The 15,726-nt window shown below is 44.6% G+C and overlaps 1 protein-coding gene across 7 annotated transcripts in view; it reads left to right on the top strand.

Annotated features, from left to right (window-relative positions):
* Positions 1-15,726, top strand: part of LOC119973115 (contactin-4-like) — a 3,053,649-nt gene that overhangs the window by 1,806,486 nt on the left and 1,231,437 nt on the right. For all 7 annotated transcript variants that reach the window (XM_038810685.1, XM_038810691.1, XM_038810690.1 and 4 more), the window contains one exon: positions 12,257-12,383. In XM_038810685.1, the coding sequence (XP_038666613.1) occupies positions 12,257-12,383 (127 nt within the window). The remainder of the gene's footprint in view (positions 1-12,256; positions 12,384-15,726) is intronic.

Genomic DNA, 15,726 nt, shown 5'->3' with positions numbered 1-15,726 from the left:
TTTCCTCGGGGTGCTCCAGTTTCCTCCCACAATCCGAAGATGTGCAGGTTAGATGGATTGGACATGCTAAATTGCCCCTTCGTGTCCAAAAGGTAAGGTGGGGTTACTGGGTTATGGGAATAGGGTGGAAGTGTGGGCTTGGGTAGGGTACTCCTTCCAAGGGTTGGTGCAGACTCGATGGGCCAAATGGTCTCCTTCTGCACTGTAAGTTCCATGATCAGAACTTAAAATAAGCTTATTGAATTGAAACCAGTCGGGAAGCAGTCCAAACAGGAGGTACCATTGAAATGTGTGTCAGCTAAATTGTTTTTTTAATAGAATTTTCAGTCTGAGATGCGAACTACAATGCGAAGTTCACAGGCAAAAATATTAGTTACAACATGCACTGCCCCATACATGAGAGATTGCACATCTATAACCAAAGCTCCTGATCCAGGCCAGTGTTCTCAACACCTTTGATGAAGTGGCCAGGAGGTCCAGCACCCGTCACGTTTTAAAATCCATTTGAAACTGCACTGAAGTTTTACTTTACGTGGTGTCAAACCGTGCAGCACAAAACTGTTACTCCCAGTGAGTCTTGGCCCCTTAACGTTTGGCGCCTAATCAAAACCTGAATTTGTAATTACATGTTCTACTGAAGTGAAGTGGAAATTGCTTTGCAGCATTACAGAAGTGACAGTATAACTGCAGGTCTAATACAGCGAAGCTACAGCAGATAACTATGAGAACAATTGTGACTGACTACTACATTTTAAAGAATAGTTCTCATGCTTTGTTGCTTTGGGTTTTAAATGGTGCATTATTATTCGATTATTTGTGCAGTGTTGAGGAATTATTAAAGTTTCTTTTACCCTCTCTGTACAAGTACCAGTTAACAATAAATTATCACCATGATATTGGAGAATTGCCAAATGTGGATCCATGGCTATAATTTGTAGAAATTAATTATTCATTACTTTACTACTTTGGCACTGTAGTTACCACTCAGTTGATGTGATTGCTGTGCTATCAAACATTTGAAATAAATTGTAGGTAGAATGTGCATGGCATAAAATGACAAGTAAAGAACGACTTTGTAACTTTGTGGTGATCAAACAATCCATAAAGTGATGGTTCCCATTTGTGAATAAATTTGACTTCAGTGAGCAAGAACAGCATTCAATAGTAATAGAAATAAATGATTACATGAAGGAGGGTAGATGCAGAGTATTAAATTGTCCGGGGAGGAGGGGATGAGACAGTTCCTGGATGGGTTGGGGTTCCCTAAGATGGAAGGGGAGAGGGGGGAGAGGGTGCAGGGGTTGGGGGCCCCGATTGTGTTGAGGGAGATGATGGACAATGTGGGTGCGATGCAGGCAGGGAAGACCCAGGGCCGGACGGGTTCCCAGTAGAGTTTGTTACAAGACGTTTGGTGGTGCTGGTGAGGAGTACAATGAGGTGAAGGATAGGGGAACGCTCGATGGACTGAATGGCCTCCTTCTGCATTGTAGGGATTTCCAAGGATGTTGTCAGAAATTAAGAATTTTAGCAATGATGAAAGGTTGGATAGGCTGCGGTTGTTGCATGTGTTTCCTCCGGGTGCCCCGGTTCCTCCCACGGTCCAAAGATGTTCAGGTTAGGTGGATTAGCAATGCTAAATTGCCCCTTAGTGTCCAAAAGGTTAGGGGGGTTGCTGGGTTACGAGGATAGGGTGGAGGTGTGGCTTGGGTAGGGTGCTCTTTCCAAGGGCCGAATGGCCTCCTGCACTGTAAATTCTCTGATTCTATGATCCATGATCTATGACCCGGAGCAGCGTGGTTTGTACCGCCCGATATCGCTGCTTGATACTGATGTAAAGTTGTTGGTCAAGGTGCTAGCATCGCAAATAGAGGACTGTGTGCTGGGGTGATAGGGGAGGACAAGATAGGATTTGTGAAGGGAAGGCAGTTGTCTGAGAATTTCTGCAGGCTGCTTAATGTAATTATGATGCCCTCTGAGGGGCAGGATGTAGTGGTAATAGTGGCAATGGACACGAAGAAGACCTTTGATTGGGTGGAGTAGATGTATTTGTTTGAGATTTTGGGCCGGTTTAGGTTTGGTCAGGCATTTGTGGATTGGGTTTGGCTGTTGTACAGGGCACCGGTGGCGAGCATTTGGACGAACAGGATGAGTTTGGGGTACTTTGGGATACATCACAGGACAAGGCAGTGGTGCCTGCTCTCCCTGTTGGCTTTTGTCTTGCCAATAGAGCCATTGGCAGTGGCGCTTAGGGCCTCAACTGCCTGGAAAGGGAATGAGAGAGGGGAGTGCTGAACATGTGTGTCGCTATATGTGGATGATTTCTTGTTATACGTTACGGACTCGGTGGGCAGCATTGAAAGGATTATGGAGATCTTGAGGGACTTTGGTTTGTTTTTGGGGTATAAATTCAACATGGGGAAGAGCAAGGTGTTCCCGATTAATGCTGGCGAGCAGAAGAAGAGGTTAGGGGAGTTGCCATTTCAGTTGTTGGGGGCACGTTTTCGGCATCTAGGAATTCAGGTGGCGTGGAGTTGGGATCAGCTTCACACATTGAACTTGGCATGATTGGTTGAGGCAATGAAGGCAGATTTCAAGAGGTGGGGTGTGTTGCCGCTGTCAATGGATGGGTGCATGCAGACGTTTAAAATGACGGTGTTGCCCAGGTTCTTTTTCAGGAAGGTTAGTGGGATGATTTGGGGGTTTGTGTGTGGGGGAATGACCCCTCCGGGTGACACAGGTGTTCCTGGAGAGGGGAAAGGGTGCTGGCATTGACAAATCTGCTAAATTATTATTGGACGTGGAACAATGGTGATGAGGAAATGGGCGGTGGAGGGGGGATTAGTGTAGGTGCGGATGGAGGCGGTGTCATGTAGGGTGATGAGTTTGAGGGCACTGGTGTCGGCCCCCTTCCAATCTCACCGACCAGGAACACTGAGTTGTGTGTGCCAAAATGTGTCAACCATAGGTTTATGCTGGCGGGGCTGGATTTGAGGTTCCGGGGGTGACAGCAGGTGGGGACTTGATCATAGGGGGCATGTTTGCAGGACTGGGGAAGTTAGAGGAAATGTCTGAGCTGCCAAAGGGAATGACTTAAGGTCCCTGCAGTTGAGGTATTTTGTGAGGAGAGAGTGCCGCCCTTCCTGGGGCTGCCGGTTCCGGTGTTTATAGAACAGGTTAGTGTTGGAGAATGATATAGAGGGGAGGATATCGGAACTGATGGAAAGAGAGGGAGCTCCGGTGGAGGAGACGAAGCGCAAATGGGAGGAGGATTTGGGAAGGGAGGGGAGGGCCGGGGTGTTGAAAGAAGCCTTGGGGAGGGTGAATGCGGCCTTGCCTTGTTTAAGGTGGTGCATAGGCCCAGATGACGGTCGCGAGGATGATCCATTACTTTGTAGGGGTGGGGGATAGGTGTGGGCGGTGTGTGGGGGTGGGGGGGGGGGGTGGGGGGGTGGGTGCATACATCATGTACACATCTTTTGTCCATGTCCAAAGCTGAGGGGGTTCTGGCAGGGCTTCTCTGATGTAATGTCTGTAATTCTGCATGTAGGGGTGGCCCCATATCCAGAATTATAGAATTCACAGTGCATAAGGAGGTCATTTGGCCCATCGAGTCTGCACCGATCCATTGAAACAACACCTTACCGAAGCCCACGCCGCCATCCAACCCTCGTAACCCACTAACCCCATCTAACAATTTGGACACTAAGGGGCAATTTACCATAGCACGATTCTTAGTTTCCCATTGCCAATTTTGTAATTGGAGATTAGGCGGAGAATCCCTTTTTGTGATGGAATTGAGGGGGGGGGGCACCTGCTTTATGCAAGTTTTGCATGCCCCACCTCTCCAAAATGGCATCATCGCGGTGTGCGCCGTTGGGGCGGCATTATGTTAAAAGCACTCCAAAGGTTTCCACTACATGGGCTATTTTTACCTTCATCTGACAGATCATTGATATTGACATGATCGGAGAAAGCTTAATGATTTTAAGGTTACAGAGAGAAGACTTTCATTGCTTCTCACAGATCTTTGATCTTGACATGATGGGAGAGAGTTTAACCATTTTCAAGGCTACAGATGAGAAGACAAGCCAAACAATCCCCATCCCGGGAAAGACCTCAGACCTCAGCCCCTCCAGCCCAAGCCCCCGAGATCCACAACTCCCCTGGAGACCCACTCGACAGCTTGGAGGCAATTGTAAGGAGGGCGCCCCCGGCTCTCCCTTGGAATCCAAAGTACCAGGTTGATACTGCCAGGAGACCGATGCTGAAGGGGGGTGAAATTTGGGGGCGGGGGCCCTTGCCACCGATTAGTGTGTAGGTGGGGGAGGAGGGCCTAGTCAGTGGTTCCTGGAGAGAGGGGCCTGTAACAGTGTTCTGAGATCGGGCGTCCTTTAAAAAGACCCATTTTCTGAGGAGCGGGACCTGTTCGCAAGTTTAGGCCCACCTCTCCCAGGTTCAAAGTAGAGCCAGCTCCACATTGAATGGCACATCAGCTTTTTCCTTAGTGTCAGCAGGAATTGGTCCCGATTCTCCACTAACTTAGGCTGAAAGCAGGAGAATTGTCCCCCTTATGTTCAGTGCTTTGACTTAGAAGAACCCTGTTACTTGATGAAAGCTGTACGTTCTGTAAAGCTGATAAAGGTGTGTTCCCCAAATTCAGGGTTAGAACATCAGTCTTATGAATATAGTTAATGTGAAAATCAGAAGTGCTTTTCCCTCGATAACCTCAGCCTAAGCTTAACTGTCCCAATCTGAGTCGGCTGAAGCCCCAGTGGAAATTTCCTAAGATAAGAACTTAATAGATGTCAGATTCAGGTCAATTCTAGTTCTAGTTTCCCATCATTGGGATATTTTATAGACATAGTGAAACACCTGTGATATTTTAGAATAGGCCAAATATGTACAGCTATCTCAGTCATTCCAGATACACCTTTTTGAAGGAACCATGGATACTACTTTTTATCGCGTCTTGGCACCCAGTAATATGCTTCAGGCAAAAGATCAGAAGGTCCAACAATGAACTGATGATTTGCCAACTAGTCCAATTTTGACAGCACTAAATTCTTTGATTTTCAAAACAGATGTCTGCTTTACTGACCAAACAGCATGTAACTGGAGTTGACGTCAATGAGGCACAGTTGCTAAAAAAAATCTTTTAATTGCATTTGAAACATGCGGCAGGTTGGTTGACCTTACATTGCTCTCTATATCAAACACAAAATGAGCTAGTCAATCATCTTTAGACACAACCATGTTAACAAAAATGCACTGACAACTGGGGAGAAACAACTGGTATAAACATTGCAAATCATAATGGTTGAGCATTGATTATAAAAATCTGGTTCAGCAATGCGTGGAAAATTGTATCAGTGTGGCAGAATTGTTGCACTGTCAGTACTATTCTTAAACTGGAGATATGTGACTTCCGCAGAGCCCTTTTTTTGGTGAGATTGCTGCCTTAACCAGGTTACGGACCTTCAAATCCGCAGGGTAAAATAGAATCGATGAAGGAGTGGGTGGTGGCTCACATACACCTGCTGGCCTAAATGGCCTGGATATATGATGTAAAGACTTTGTAACCTGGAGCAGAATTTTACAGTCCCCCGCAGGCAGGCTTGCAAGTGAAGGAGGCCCCAAAAATTCTCACTCTCTTTTTCTCTCTCCCTCGTCTTCCCCACCCCCGCAATATTTATTGCCCATTCGTAATTTCCTTGGGAAGGTAGTGGTGAACTGCTTTCTTGAACCGCTGCAGTCCATGAGGTGTACATAACCTCCACAGTACTCTGAGGGAGGGTGTTCCAAGATTTTGACCCAGGAACAGTGAAGAAACCATGAGCTGGATTCTCCGTTTCAGCGGCTAAGTACTGGTTGAACTGGAGATTTCGCGGGCGTTTACAACGGCAGAATCAGTGCCGAACCCTCACCGTTTCCAGGAATGGTGTGGGTCTAGCAGCGGCACTGGGTGAAACTCCTGGCTCCCATGCCAAAAACGGCCGGAGAATGGCCGGGTCCCTGGCCATGCATGCGCATGGCGACGACCTTCAGTGGTCGCGCCGTACAACATGGCGCCGGCCATGTGCGGACCAGACCCGCCAAATGCCATCCCACAATCCACCCCCTGGCCATCTCCCACCAGTCCCCCAGCCCTTGCGGAAGGCCCCTGGCCAGAGATACAGATCCTGGATGAGTGTGGCGGCGCTGGACACAGTCTGCAGCACCACGCCAGGTTCCCGACTGCTCAGACCACACGTCAACCGCACGATCGGGAACGGCGCATCGGGGGTGTAGCATCAGGGGAGGGCATTCTGAGGGCGGCACGGTAGCACAGTGGTTAGCACAGTTGCTTCACAGTTCCAGAGTCCCAGGTTCAATTCCCGGCTTGGGTCACTGTCTGTGCGGAGTCGGCACGTTCTCCCCATGTCTGCGTGGGTTTCCTCCCACAGTCCAAAGATGCGCAGGTTAGATGGATTGGCCACGCTAAATTGCCCTTAGGTTAGGTGGGGTTACTGGGTTACGGGGACAGGGTGGAGGTGTGGGCTTAAGTAGAGTGCTCTTTGCAAGAGCCAGTGGAGACTTGATGAGCCGATTGGCCTCCTTCTGCACTGTAAATTCTATGATTCTATGGTGGAGACTCAAAAAACTAGCATTAAACCAGCACCGCCCCAATTTGGGTATACCATGAGGATTATCTATCCGATCACCGATTATGATATTGGCACCGGGCAACGGAGAATTCCGCCCAATATATTTCCAAGTTAGGATGGTGAGCGGCATGAAGGGGAATCACCAGGTGTTGGTGTTTCAGTGTGCTGCCCTTGTCATTCTAAATGGTGGTAGTTGTGGGTTTGTGCCTAAGGAGCCTTGGTGAGTTCCTACAGTGCATCTTGTGTTACGACCCCTGTCCTAGTGCACGGTCAATTCCAGCCCCATATGACCCAGAGTCACAACACAATTGAAATGAATAAATAATTCTCAGCCTTTGGCTGCCCATCAACTACAGTCACCAGGTTTGTAAATTTAAGCACAATTACTTTTATTAATGATAATAACTATAATTAAATATGCAGCAAACACAACAGGTTAACTATTATCCAACTCCTAAGCCCCACTTAAACTCACCCCATCCTCTATAAAACAGATACACAAGACAGACAAACGACGAGAGAAAATGAAGGGTGTAAAAATAATGATGAAGGTAAAAGTTTCAGAGTCTTTGTTTCAGATGGTTGTCTTCAAGCACACCTTCCTTCAATCTAGGCTCTCAGTTCAAGGTTTCTGCTTTCAGTCTGTAATGATTTTTAGTAGATTTTTTCAGGTCTCTGCAGTTTCAGAAATATAGCAGCAATGCAGCTTTTCTGAGGAAAATAAGAGAGATAGAGAGCAGCTCCTTTCATCAGAGTGATCAGAACCTGACTGTCCTTACCTTGGTTCTCTGAAAATGATCCCACTCGGGTACAATCACCGCCTGTTATCGGGCAGAATATAGTCTTTTGGTCATCTCATTGGTCACCAGCCAACCAATCGAATCGAGTGCCACCGATCGCTAAGGTGCCAAAAAGTCTGAGTTCTGTTGTCCAAAGGCTGCCACAATGTACTGTTTTGTAACTTTGAGTGCCCACTTCTTCCGCTGTTCGACTTAAAGATATATGTGCAGTTTTGGTCTCCTTATCTGAGGAAGGATGCTCTTGCTCTAGAAGGAGTGCAGTGAAGGTTTTCCAGACTGATATCTGTAATGGCGGGACTGACATATGAGGAGAAATTGAATCGGTTAGGATTGTATTTGCTGCAATTGGGGGAATCTCATAGAAATCTATAAAATTCTAACAGGACTAGACAGGGTAGATTGAGGAAGGATGTTCCCAATGGTGGGTGTGCCCAGAACCAGGGCTCACAGTCTGAAAATATGTGGTAGACCATTAAGGACTGAGATGAGGAGAAATTTCTCCACCCAAAGAATGATGAGCCTGTGGAATAGGCTACCACAGGAAATAGTTGAGGTCAAAACATTGTCAAGAAACAGCTAGTTGGGTGGCACGGTGGCACAGTGGTTAGCATTGCTGCCTACGGTGCTTAGGACCCGGGTTGGAATCCCGGCCCTGGGTCACTGTCTGTGAGGAGTTTGCACATTCTCCCCGTGTCTGCGTGGGTTTCACCCCCACAACCCAAAGATGTGCAGGTTAGGTGGATTGGCCACGTTAAATTGCCCCTTAATTGGAATAAATGAATTGGATATTCTAAATTTATAAATAAAATAAAAAAGCAGATAGTTATAGCACTAAGGGAATCAAAGGATATGGGGGAAAGCGGGACGAGGCGAGTTGGATGATCAACCATGATCATAATGAATGGCAGAGCAGGTTCAAATGGCTGAATGGCCTCCTCCTGCTCCTATTTTCTATGTTTCTAGATGTTCATTAAGCATCCATTGGATCAAAATTATAATGGCAAAAATAAAGAATGAGGAAATAAGGAAATCAACAGGAAAGACCCTTACACTTGTAGATAGTACCCAATACTTATATGGTTCATCAGTGGTGGAGAGACTGAATACTTGTGGAAGAGGTGCAATCAAGAAGACTGCTTTGTCCTGGATGGTGTCCAGCTTCTTGAGTGTTGTTGAAGCTGCACCCATCCAGGCAAGTACAAAGTATTCCATCACACTCCTGACTGTGCCTCGTAAATAGTGGACAGGCTTTGTGGAGTCAAGAGGTGAGTTACTTGTCACAGGATTCAGAGTCTCTGACCTGCTCTTGTAACCACAATATTAATATGGCTATTCCAGTTCAGCTTCTGGTCAATTGTAACTGGTCAGGAGCAGAGTGGCCCTGGTGGAACCCAAACAGTGCATCCATGTGCAGACTATTACTAAGCAGGTGCAGCTTGATAGCACTGTTGATGACTCGTTCCATCACTTTGCTAATGATTGAGAGTTGAATGATGGGGCGGTAATTGGCCAGGTTGAATTTGTACTGCTTTTGTGTGCAGGACATAACCTGGAAAAGTTTCCACGTTGCTGGGTAGATACTGTAGCTGTACTGGATGAGTTTGGCGAGGGGCGCAGCAAGTTCTGGAGCACAAATCTTCAGTAATATTGTCAGGGCACATGTCCGTTGCAATATCCATTACCTTCAGCCATTTCTTGATATCATGTGGAATGAATTGATTTGGCTGATGACTGGCAGAGGCCGAGATAGATCAGCCAGTCGACTCTTCTGGCTGAAGACTGTTGTAAATGCTTCTGCCTTATCTTTTCCACTGGTGTGCTGGGCTCCCCCATCATTGTGAATGGGGATATTTGTGGACCCTCCTTCAGTGAGTTGTTTGATTATCTGCCACAATTCACAATTGGATACGGCAGGATTGCAGAGGTTAGAACTGATCACTTGGTTGTGGAACCACTTAGCTCTGTCTGACACTTGCTGTTTATGCTTTTGGCATGGAAGTAATCCTGTGATGTCGCTTCACCAGGTTGATGCTTCATTCTTCGGTAAATTTGGTGTTGGCATGCCTTCCTGCATTCTTCATTGAAGCAGGGTCAATCCACTGGCTTGGTGGTAATGGTAGTGTGGGGAGTGTGCCAAGCAACGAGGTTACACATTGTGGTCAAATACAATTCTTCTGCTGCTGATGGCACACAGAACCTCATAATAGCCAGTTTTGAGTTACTGGATCACGTCAAAGTCTCCCCATTGAGCACAATGATGGTATTCGCTTCTTCTTATGCAGTCCCTCGGAGTTGAGGATGACTTGATTCCACACTAAGAATGTATCCTCGGGTGACTTTAAAAAAAATTTAGAGTACCCAATTCATTTTTCCAATTAAGGGGCAATTTAGTGTGGCCAATCCACCCAACCTGCACGTCTTTTGGACTGTGGGGGCGAAACCCACGCAAATACGGGGAGAATGCGCACACTCCACACGGACAGTGACCCAGAGCCGAGATCGAACCTGGGACCTCAGCGCCGTGAGGCTTCAGGGATAACCCACTGTGTCACCATGCTGCCCATCCTCTGGTGACTCAAGGTGTCCATTGCACGACCTACAGCCTTTGTTACAGTTGGGACAGATGGTGGTTGGAGGAATGGGTGGGTGGGACGCCCAGATTGCCACGATCTCCTCTTACTGTCAATGTCAGGCTGCAGCTTGCTCTTGGCAATAAAACTCAAGGTGTTCAGATCCTTCATGGATGCTTTTCCTCCATTCCGTCAGTCTTCGGTCAGGGATTCCCACATGTTGGTGAGGATGTTGCACTTTTTCAACGAAGCTTTGACGGTTCCACGAAGCATTTCCTCTGCATGAATGGAGCTCACTTATCATCTTGAAGCACCAAGTAGAGCACTTGTTTCTGGAGTCCCATGTCTGGGATTCGCCCCCCCCCCTCCCCCCTCCCCGACCAGCAGATCTGATCAAGAGTGATCAATGCTTCTATGCTGGGGATGTTGGCTTTCCACTCAGGCTTGACGAAGTCTGGGAAAACTAAACAACAGCAGGAGGCCTCAGATTGAGGAAGATAATAAAGCAAAATGAGGTGTGCAGCAGGAAAGAGAGGAGCAGAAGGCAGATGGACCAAAGTTTCAAGGTAACAGTCAAAGTTAAAATTAAAATTAAATAAAATATAAATTGTAAATTAGAACAGGAACTTGAAATAAAACTTCGGCTTATCGATTTTGAAGCAGTTTGGAGAAGAGAAAAATATGAATGAATTTAAATGAAATTACCCTGCAGCATCAGCTGGAGAAAGAGATCTGGGTGGTGGAGCTTTGACAATCAGAAGTGCCACCTGATACTGGCAGGAATAAAGCCTAAACAGAATGAAACATATAGCCTGTAACAGGTCAAAAGTAATACCGAGACAATGTGCCCATGCTTGACACCTAAAATTGTGACCTAAGAAGTAAGTGTGCCGGATTAAGTTGGACAAGCCCCGACGCAAAACGTTCATAAAGTATTTAGAAAAAGAATAGTTCTGTGAATTTTATGTAAAAGCTGTGAAATTATACCTCACCTCGACATGGATGCTTTAGTATAGCTGTGGGTGAGATGAGTGGGAAATGAGATTGATTTTCTTCAACGACGACAGAGTCATTTATGAGGAAAAGTAAGTAAATCCAAATTATGATTTGTTTGAGATACCTACTCATTGATCCCAGGAGTTTTCATTATCTCAAGTGGAAATTCACAGCTGGCTTTTGGACATTTTAAATTGTCAAATGCAGCCTGATCATTCCAAATTTTCTGAGCAACACGTTTGTCTGTTGACAGCTGTGTTTTCTTATTATTCAGGATCTTTTAAACTGATATTTTCAGAGAAACAGATGGGTAGAAAAAATGACATAGCCTGAATATAAAGTGAGGTAATCTTTGAGAAACACATATTCATGTGTTGTATAACACAGCATAAGGTTTGTGACATTAGAAGTGATTTTCTTTTAAATTAAAATGGTATTGCTTTTTGGGGGGAGTAGCAAAGCTCATCAAAATGTAGATGACTAATTATATGCCTTTCAAAAAATCATAGAAATAGACTTGCACTATGATCACTGTATGATTAAATACTAGGCAATACACTCATTAATGTGTGCTGCAAATGATTTGATATATATTTGTACAAAGATAACATTTCTAAAACCAGAGGTGTTATTTAATTGAAATGACTCTTTTAATTAAATGATAGTCATTAATTCTGGATGCTTTTAGATGATATTCACATTTTATTTAATTATTGTTGGATGTACTTTATAAATCATGGGCTGCCATACGTACAAACATCACTCTGACATCCCGGACATCGATCGGTACAGGCATGAAGGGCCGAAGGGCCTGTTCCTGTGCTGTATTGTCCTTTGCTCTTTGTTGGTTGACAATGGTAACAGTGATTTCTCACTCATTGTTCTCTCTCATTTTAAGTCCTTAATTTGGAAAGCATGTAGCAAAGCGAATACATTATCTAAAAATAGTATTTGGTTGTAATATCAACCAAAGCCTGTTTTGTTCACCTATCTTTCTCCCAATTTGTGTGAGAAATGGAAACAATGATGCAAGAGTGCAAGAATGACATGTAGACAATCATTCTGATGCAACACATACTATCTTGCTATAAATGGAGGTGATATGTGTTGCCTTCTTATGCTTTTTTTTCTCCAAATTGTTTTGCAGTTGTTTTGTGCCTATTACTTCCTGTGACTGATGACACCCTTATCCTAACAATCCTTATGTGAGTAACCTAATATAGTCTGTTTCTTTTTATTGACGCAGATAACGGCAAGCCACATGGGCCAGTTTTTATCCATGAGCCTAATGACTTTGTGTTTCCTGTGGATTCCGAAGAGAAGAAAGCCACACTAAACTGTGAAGCAACAGGGAATCCAACACCACATTACAGGTTTGTTTGCAATATATTTAGCAGTACTTTTTTTTGAAAGGAAGGCCGGGTGGTGTCGTTTTAAACATTCCTTCAAATAGTCCACAAAAATTGGGCAGCATGATTTGAGTCATTATTTGCAACAAGATCGGGAGAAGATGAATTAAACACAGCAGCTGCAAATCACCATTCCAGAAAGATGAAAACAGTGCCAGTATTTGCATCTTTGTTCATTGGAAATTAATTAACATGGATTCAGCATACTGCGGTTGTTTTATTTTACTTTCGCTGCCACTGACCAAGAACCTTCTCTGTACATTGACAAACTATGTCAATGTGTCCTTAGTCACTTGTTGCGGCATTATAGCTAAGAATCAACCATGGTGGGGAATGAACAGAAATAGTAATCATTTGAGTCATCTAAATTAGTTGATTTCAGATAAATCCAATTGGGAAAGTTATTATTCACCTGCAATCATGTTAGTATGTTCCTCAAAAAATGTAGAGCCAGCTAAGAAATATATTTTGACACAAATTACTGCAGCTGACTTGGTGTAATGTGATGTCAACAAAATGACTTGTGGATGAAAATGATCATCCTGTAAATAATCTCTTGATGTACACAGGGGACATGTGGTGTAATCTGAAGATAACGTTTTCTCAGATAAAAATCTTGAATTTGATACATTTTCCGTGATCTCTTGTTAGCTTTAGAATATTATCGATCTTATCATTAGAAAGGATCAGAAGTAGTGTAGTATCGTGAAACATTCTATCAGCAAACCTAACAAATCAATCGATTCTATCATCACTGCAATTCATCTCTTGGTGATATTTTTCCATTGTTTTTACTTCATATATCAACATTTTTGAATTGTTCTAAGTTCCTTTCAACCATATGCTGACCTCCATTAGCACTAAATAAGAAAACGTCTTGATTTAAAATTCTTATCCCTCTATTTAAGTTCCTCCTGAGCCTCACTGCTCGCTACCTCTGTTACTTCCTTTGAAATAAAACCTTCCGAGATCTTCATACTCCTCTAATTCTGACCTCCTGCACATCCTTGATTTCTATCAATTCACCATTGGCAGTCAGACCTTCAGCTGTTTGACCTCCCTTCCTGTACCCCTGTGCATTTCTACCTCTCTTCCTTCCTCTTAAGTTCGGTAAAATCTTTGAATAAGCATTTGGTCATCTGTCCTACCATCTCTTAATATGACTTGGTATCAATTTCTGACTGATGAGCCTCCTGTGAAGAGCATTCAAATGCTTTACTCCTTTAGAGGCACTATGCAAATACAAGTTATGGATGATGAATTGCCATTTCTTTAATAAATCTGTGTCATATTTCATATTTCCACAGAACAAGACATGTTTGTTGCACTGAAGCATGTATTCACTCCTTTATGCCTGTTCCAGTTTCCTGCTTAAGAAATACAAAAACTATACCAAGTCTTGAATTCTCTCCCCATATCTTTCTCTGTTCCTATTAATTTTCCACTTTTCCTTTTACTGATGCATGAGTTCCTATCTTAGTTATTCAAATGCAAAGCATTTCTTGTATACTGCACAAAGGAATATTTCTGACGTCTGGACCCCTCTCAGTTTCTCAGTGACTGCTCATCACAATAACCCATTTTTCCCAACAACACTGCGTAATCTTAAAAATACTGAAAAATCTCTTTAAGTCTTTTTTGCCCTGCTGGACCTGCTTCCAGCATCTTAATTTACTTCTCCTAACTTTTGGTGGGAGGAAGTTTAACTTACCAGGATGGGTCGGTGGGTGGTCAGTTAGATTAAGAAGCAAAAATGCCAAGCATGTTGGGAAGTTATCTGGGACTCACTGACATCTGCGTCTTTGGTGGCATGGAGGAAACTCCTGTGAGATAGCTGGGTCAGCAATTGACATTTGCTCGAAGATCTCTGTTGTGTTCATGTGGCTTCAGTTGTGTACATGTGGCTTCAGTTGCATGTCCCTGTGTGTCAGTGGTAGGGCACCTCATGGGTGTGATCAGTCACCTTGTTGAAGGGCTGCGCTTGTCTCCAAGGAGCTCACTCTGCTTGGAGCTGTGAAGGTTTGTGACAGACTTAACTGGTGGAGAATTGAGGCATCATGGCAACTTGCTAGTTAGTGCAGACATGCATGATAATCTTTTGGTGGTTACATACCACCATAGGGGCAGCACGGTAGCATGGTGGTTAGCATCAATGCTTCACAGCTCCAGGGTCCCAGGTTCGATTCCCGGCTGGGTCACTGTCTGTGCGGAGTCTGCACGTCCTCCCCGTGTGTGCGTGGGTTTCCTCCGGGTGCTCCGGTTTCCTCCCACAGTCCAAAGATGTGCGGGTTAGGTGGATTGGCCAGGCTAAATTACCCGTAGTGTCCTAAAAAGTAAGGTTAAGGTTAAGGGGGGGGGGGGGGGGTTGGGTTGATACGTGGGTTTGAGTGGGGTGATCATTGCTCGGCACAACGTCGAGGGCCGAAGGGCCTGTTCTGTGCTGTACTGTTCTATGTTCTATGTTCTATACCAGCTTAACATTAATGGAGTAAAATCCTTTCCAAATGATTATGGCCAAATGTTAATATCCAGCCCATAGCTCATAACTGCCATCATCCTGACAAATCTATATCTGTATTTGTTGTGGCTTAGATGTCCTTTCTAGTGCAAACAGAACGCATAAAAGTTTATAAAAGTAAAATGAATAAGTGTTTTAAAAAGGGAAATTTATAAGGGAGAGGGCGTTAGCAGATAGCAGTTACATCAAAATTGGTTGTGTAGCCACTGTAGTGATCTGTACATCTGTACATACATCTGCACATACACCAGGAACTGCAGCACAGATGTAACTGTCACAGCACCACTAGAGGGCAGCATCAGGAACGGGTATAAAGGGTCGAGCCCAAGGTAGGATCCACCTCTTTGAGAAGCACAGAGCTAGGGAGCAGCAGCAGACAGAGACAGCTCAGCATAGGCAGTTTACCTTAGCTTCACTGATCAAACCTTTGACTGTATTATATCTAGTTAAGCTCTGGAAGCAGAACGAACCCTTTGAATAAAGAGCTTGTGTTAACTGTAAGTCTTCAGTCTTCATTCAGACTTAGAGAATAACATATGGTACCAGGTGTGATTTCAGTGAGCTAGCTAGACAACAGCAAGAGAAGAGGACTTAAATCAGACATTCAACCACGGAAGGCCTCGCAGCGTTCAGACACCAATCGGCACGATGGACCCAATCCAACCTCCATACCACTGGTAATATGCATTCCAATTGGAAACTTTTTAGACAACAGTTCACAATATATCTAGAAGCTAAGGATCTAACCTCAGCATCTGATGCCAGGAAGATAGCCTTGCTCTTATCCCT

This window comes from Scyliorhinus canicula, chromosome 11 (assembly GCF_902713615.1).
Source record: "Scyliorhinus canicula chromosome 11, sScyCan1.1, whole genome shotgun sequence".
NCBI classification, from domain to species: domain Eukaryota; kingdom Metazoa; phylum Chordata; class Chondrichthyes; order Carcharhiniformes; family Scyliorhinidae; genus Scyliorhinus; species Scyliorhinus canicula.
The sequence above is the reverse complement of the archived record's forward strand: the minus strand, read 5'-3'. Positions and strand labels throughout refer to the sequence as shown.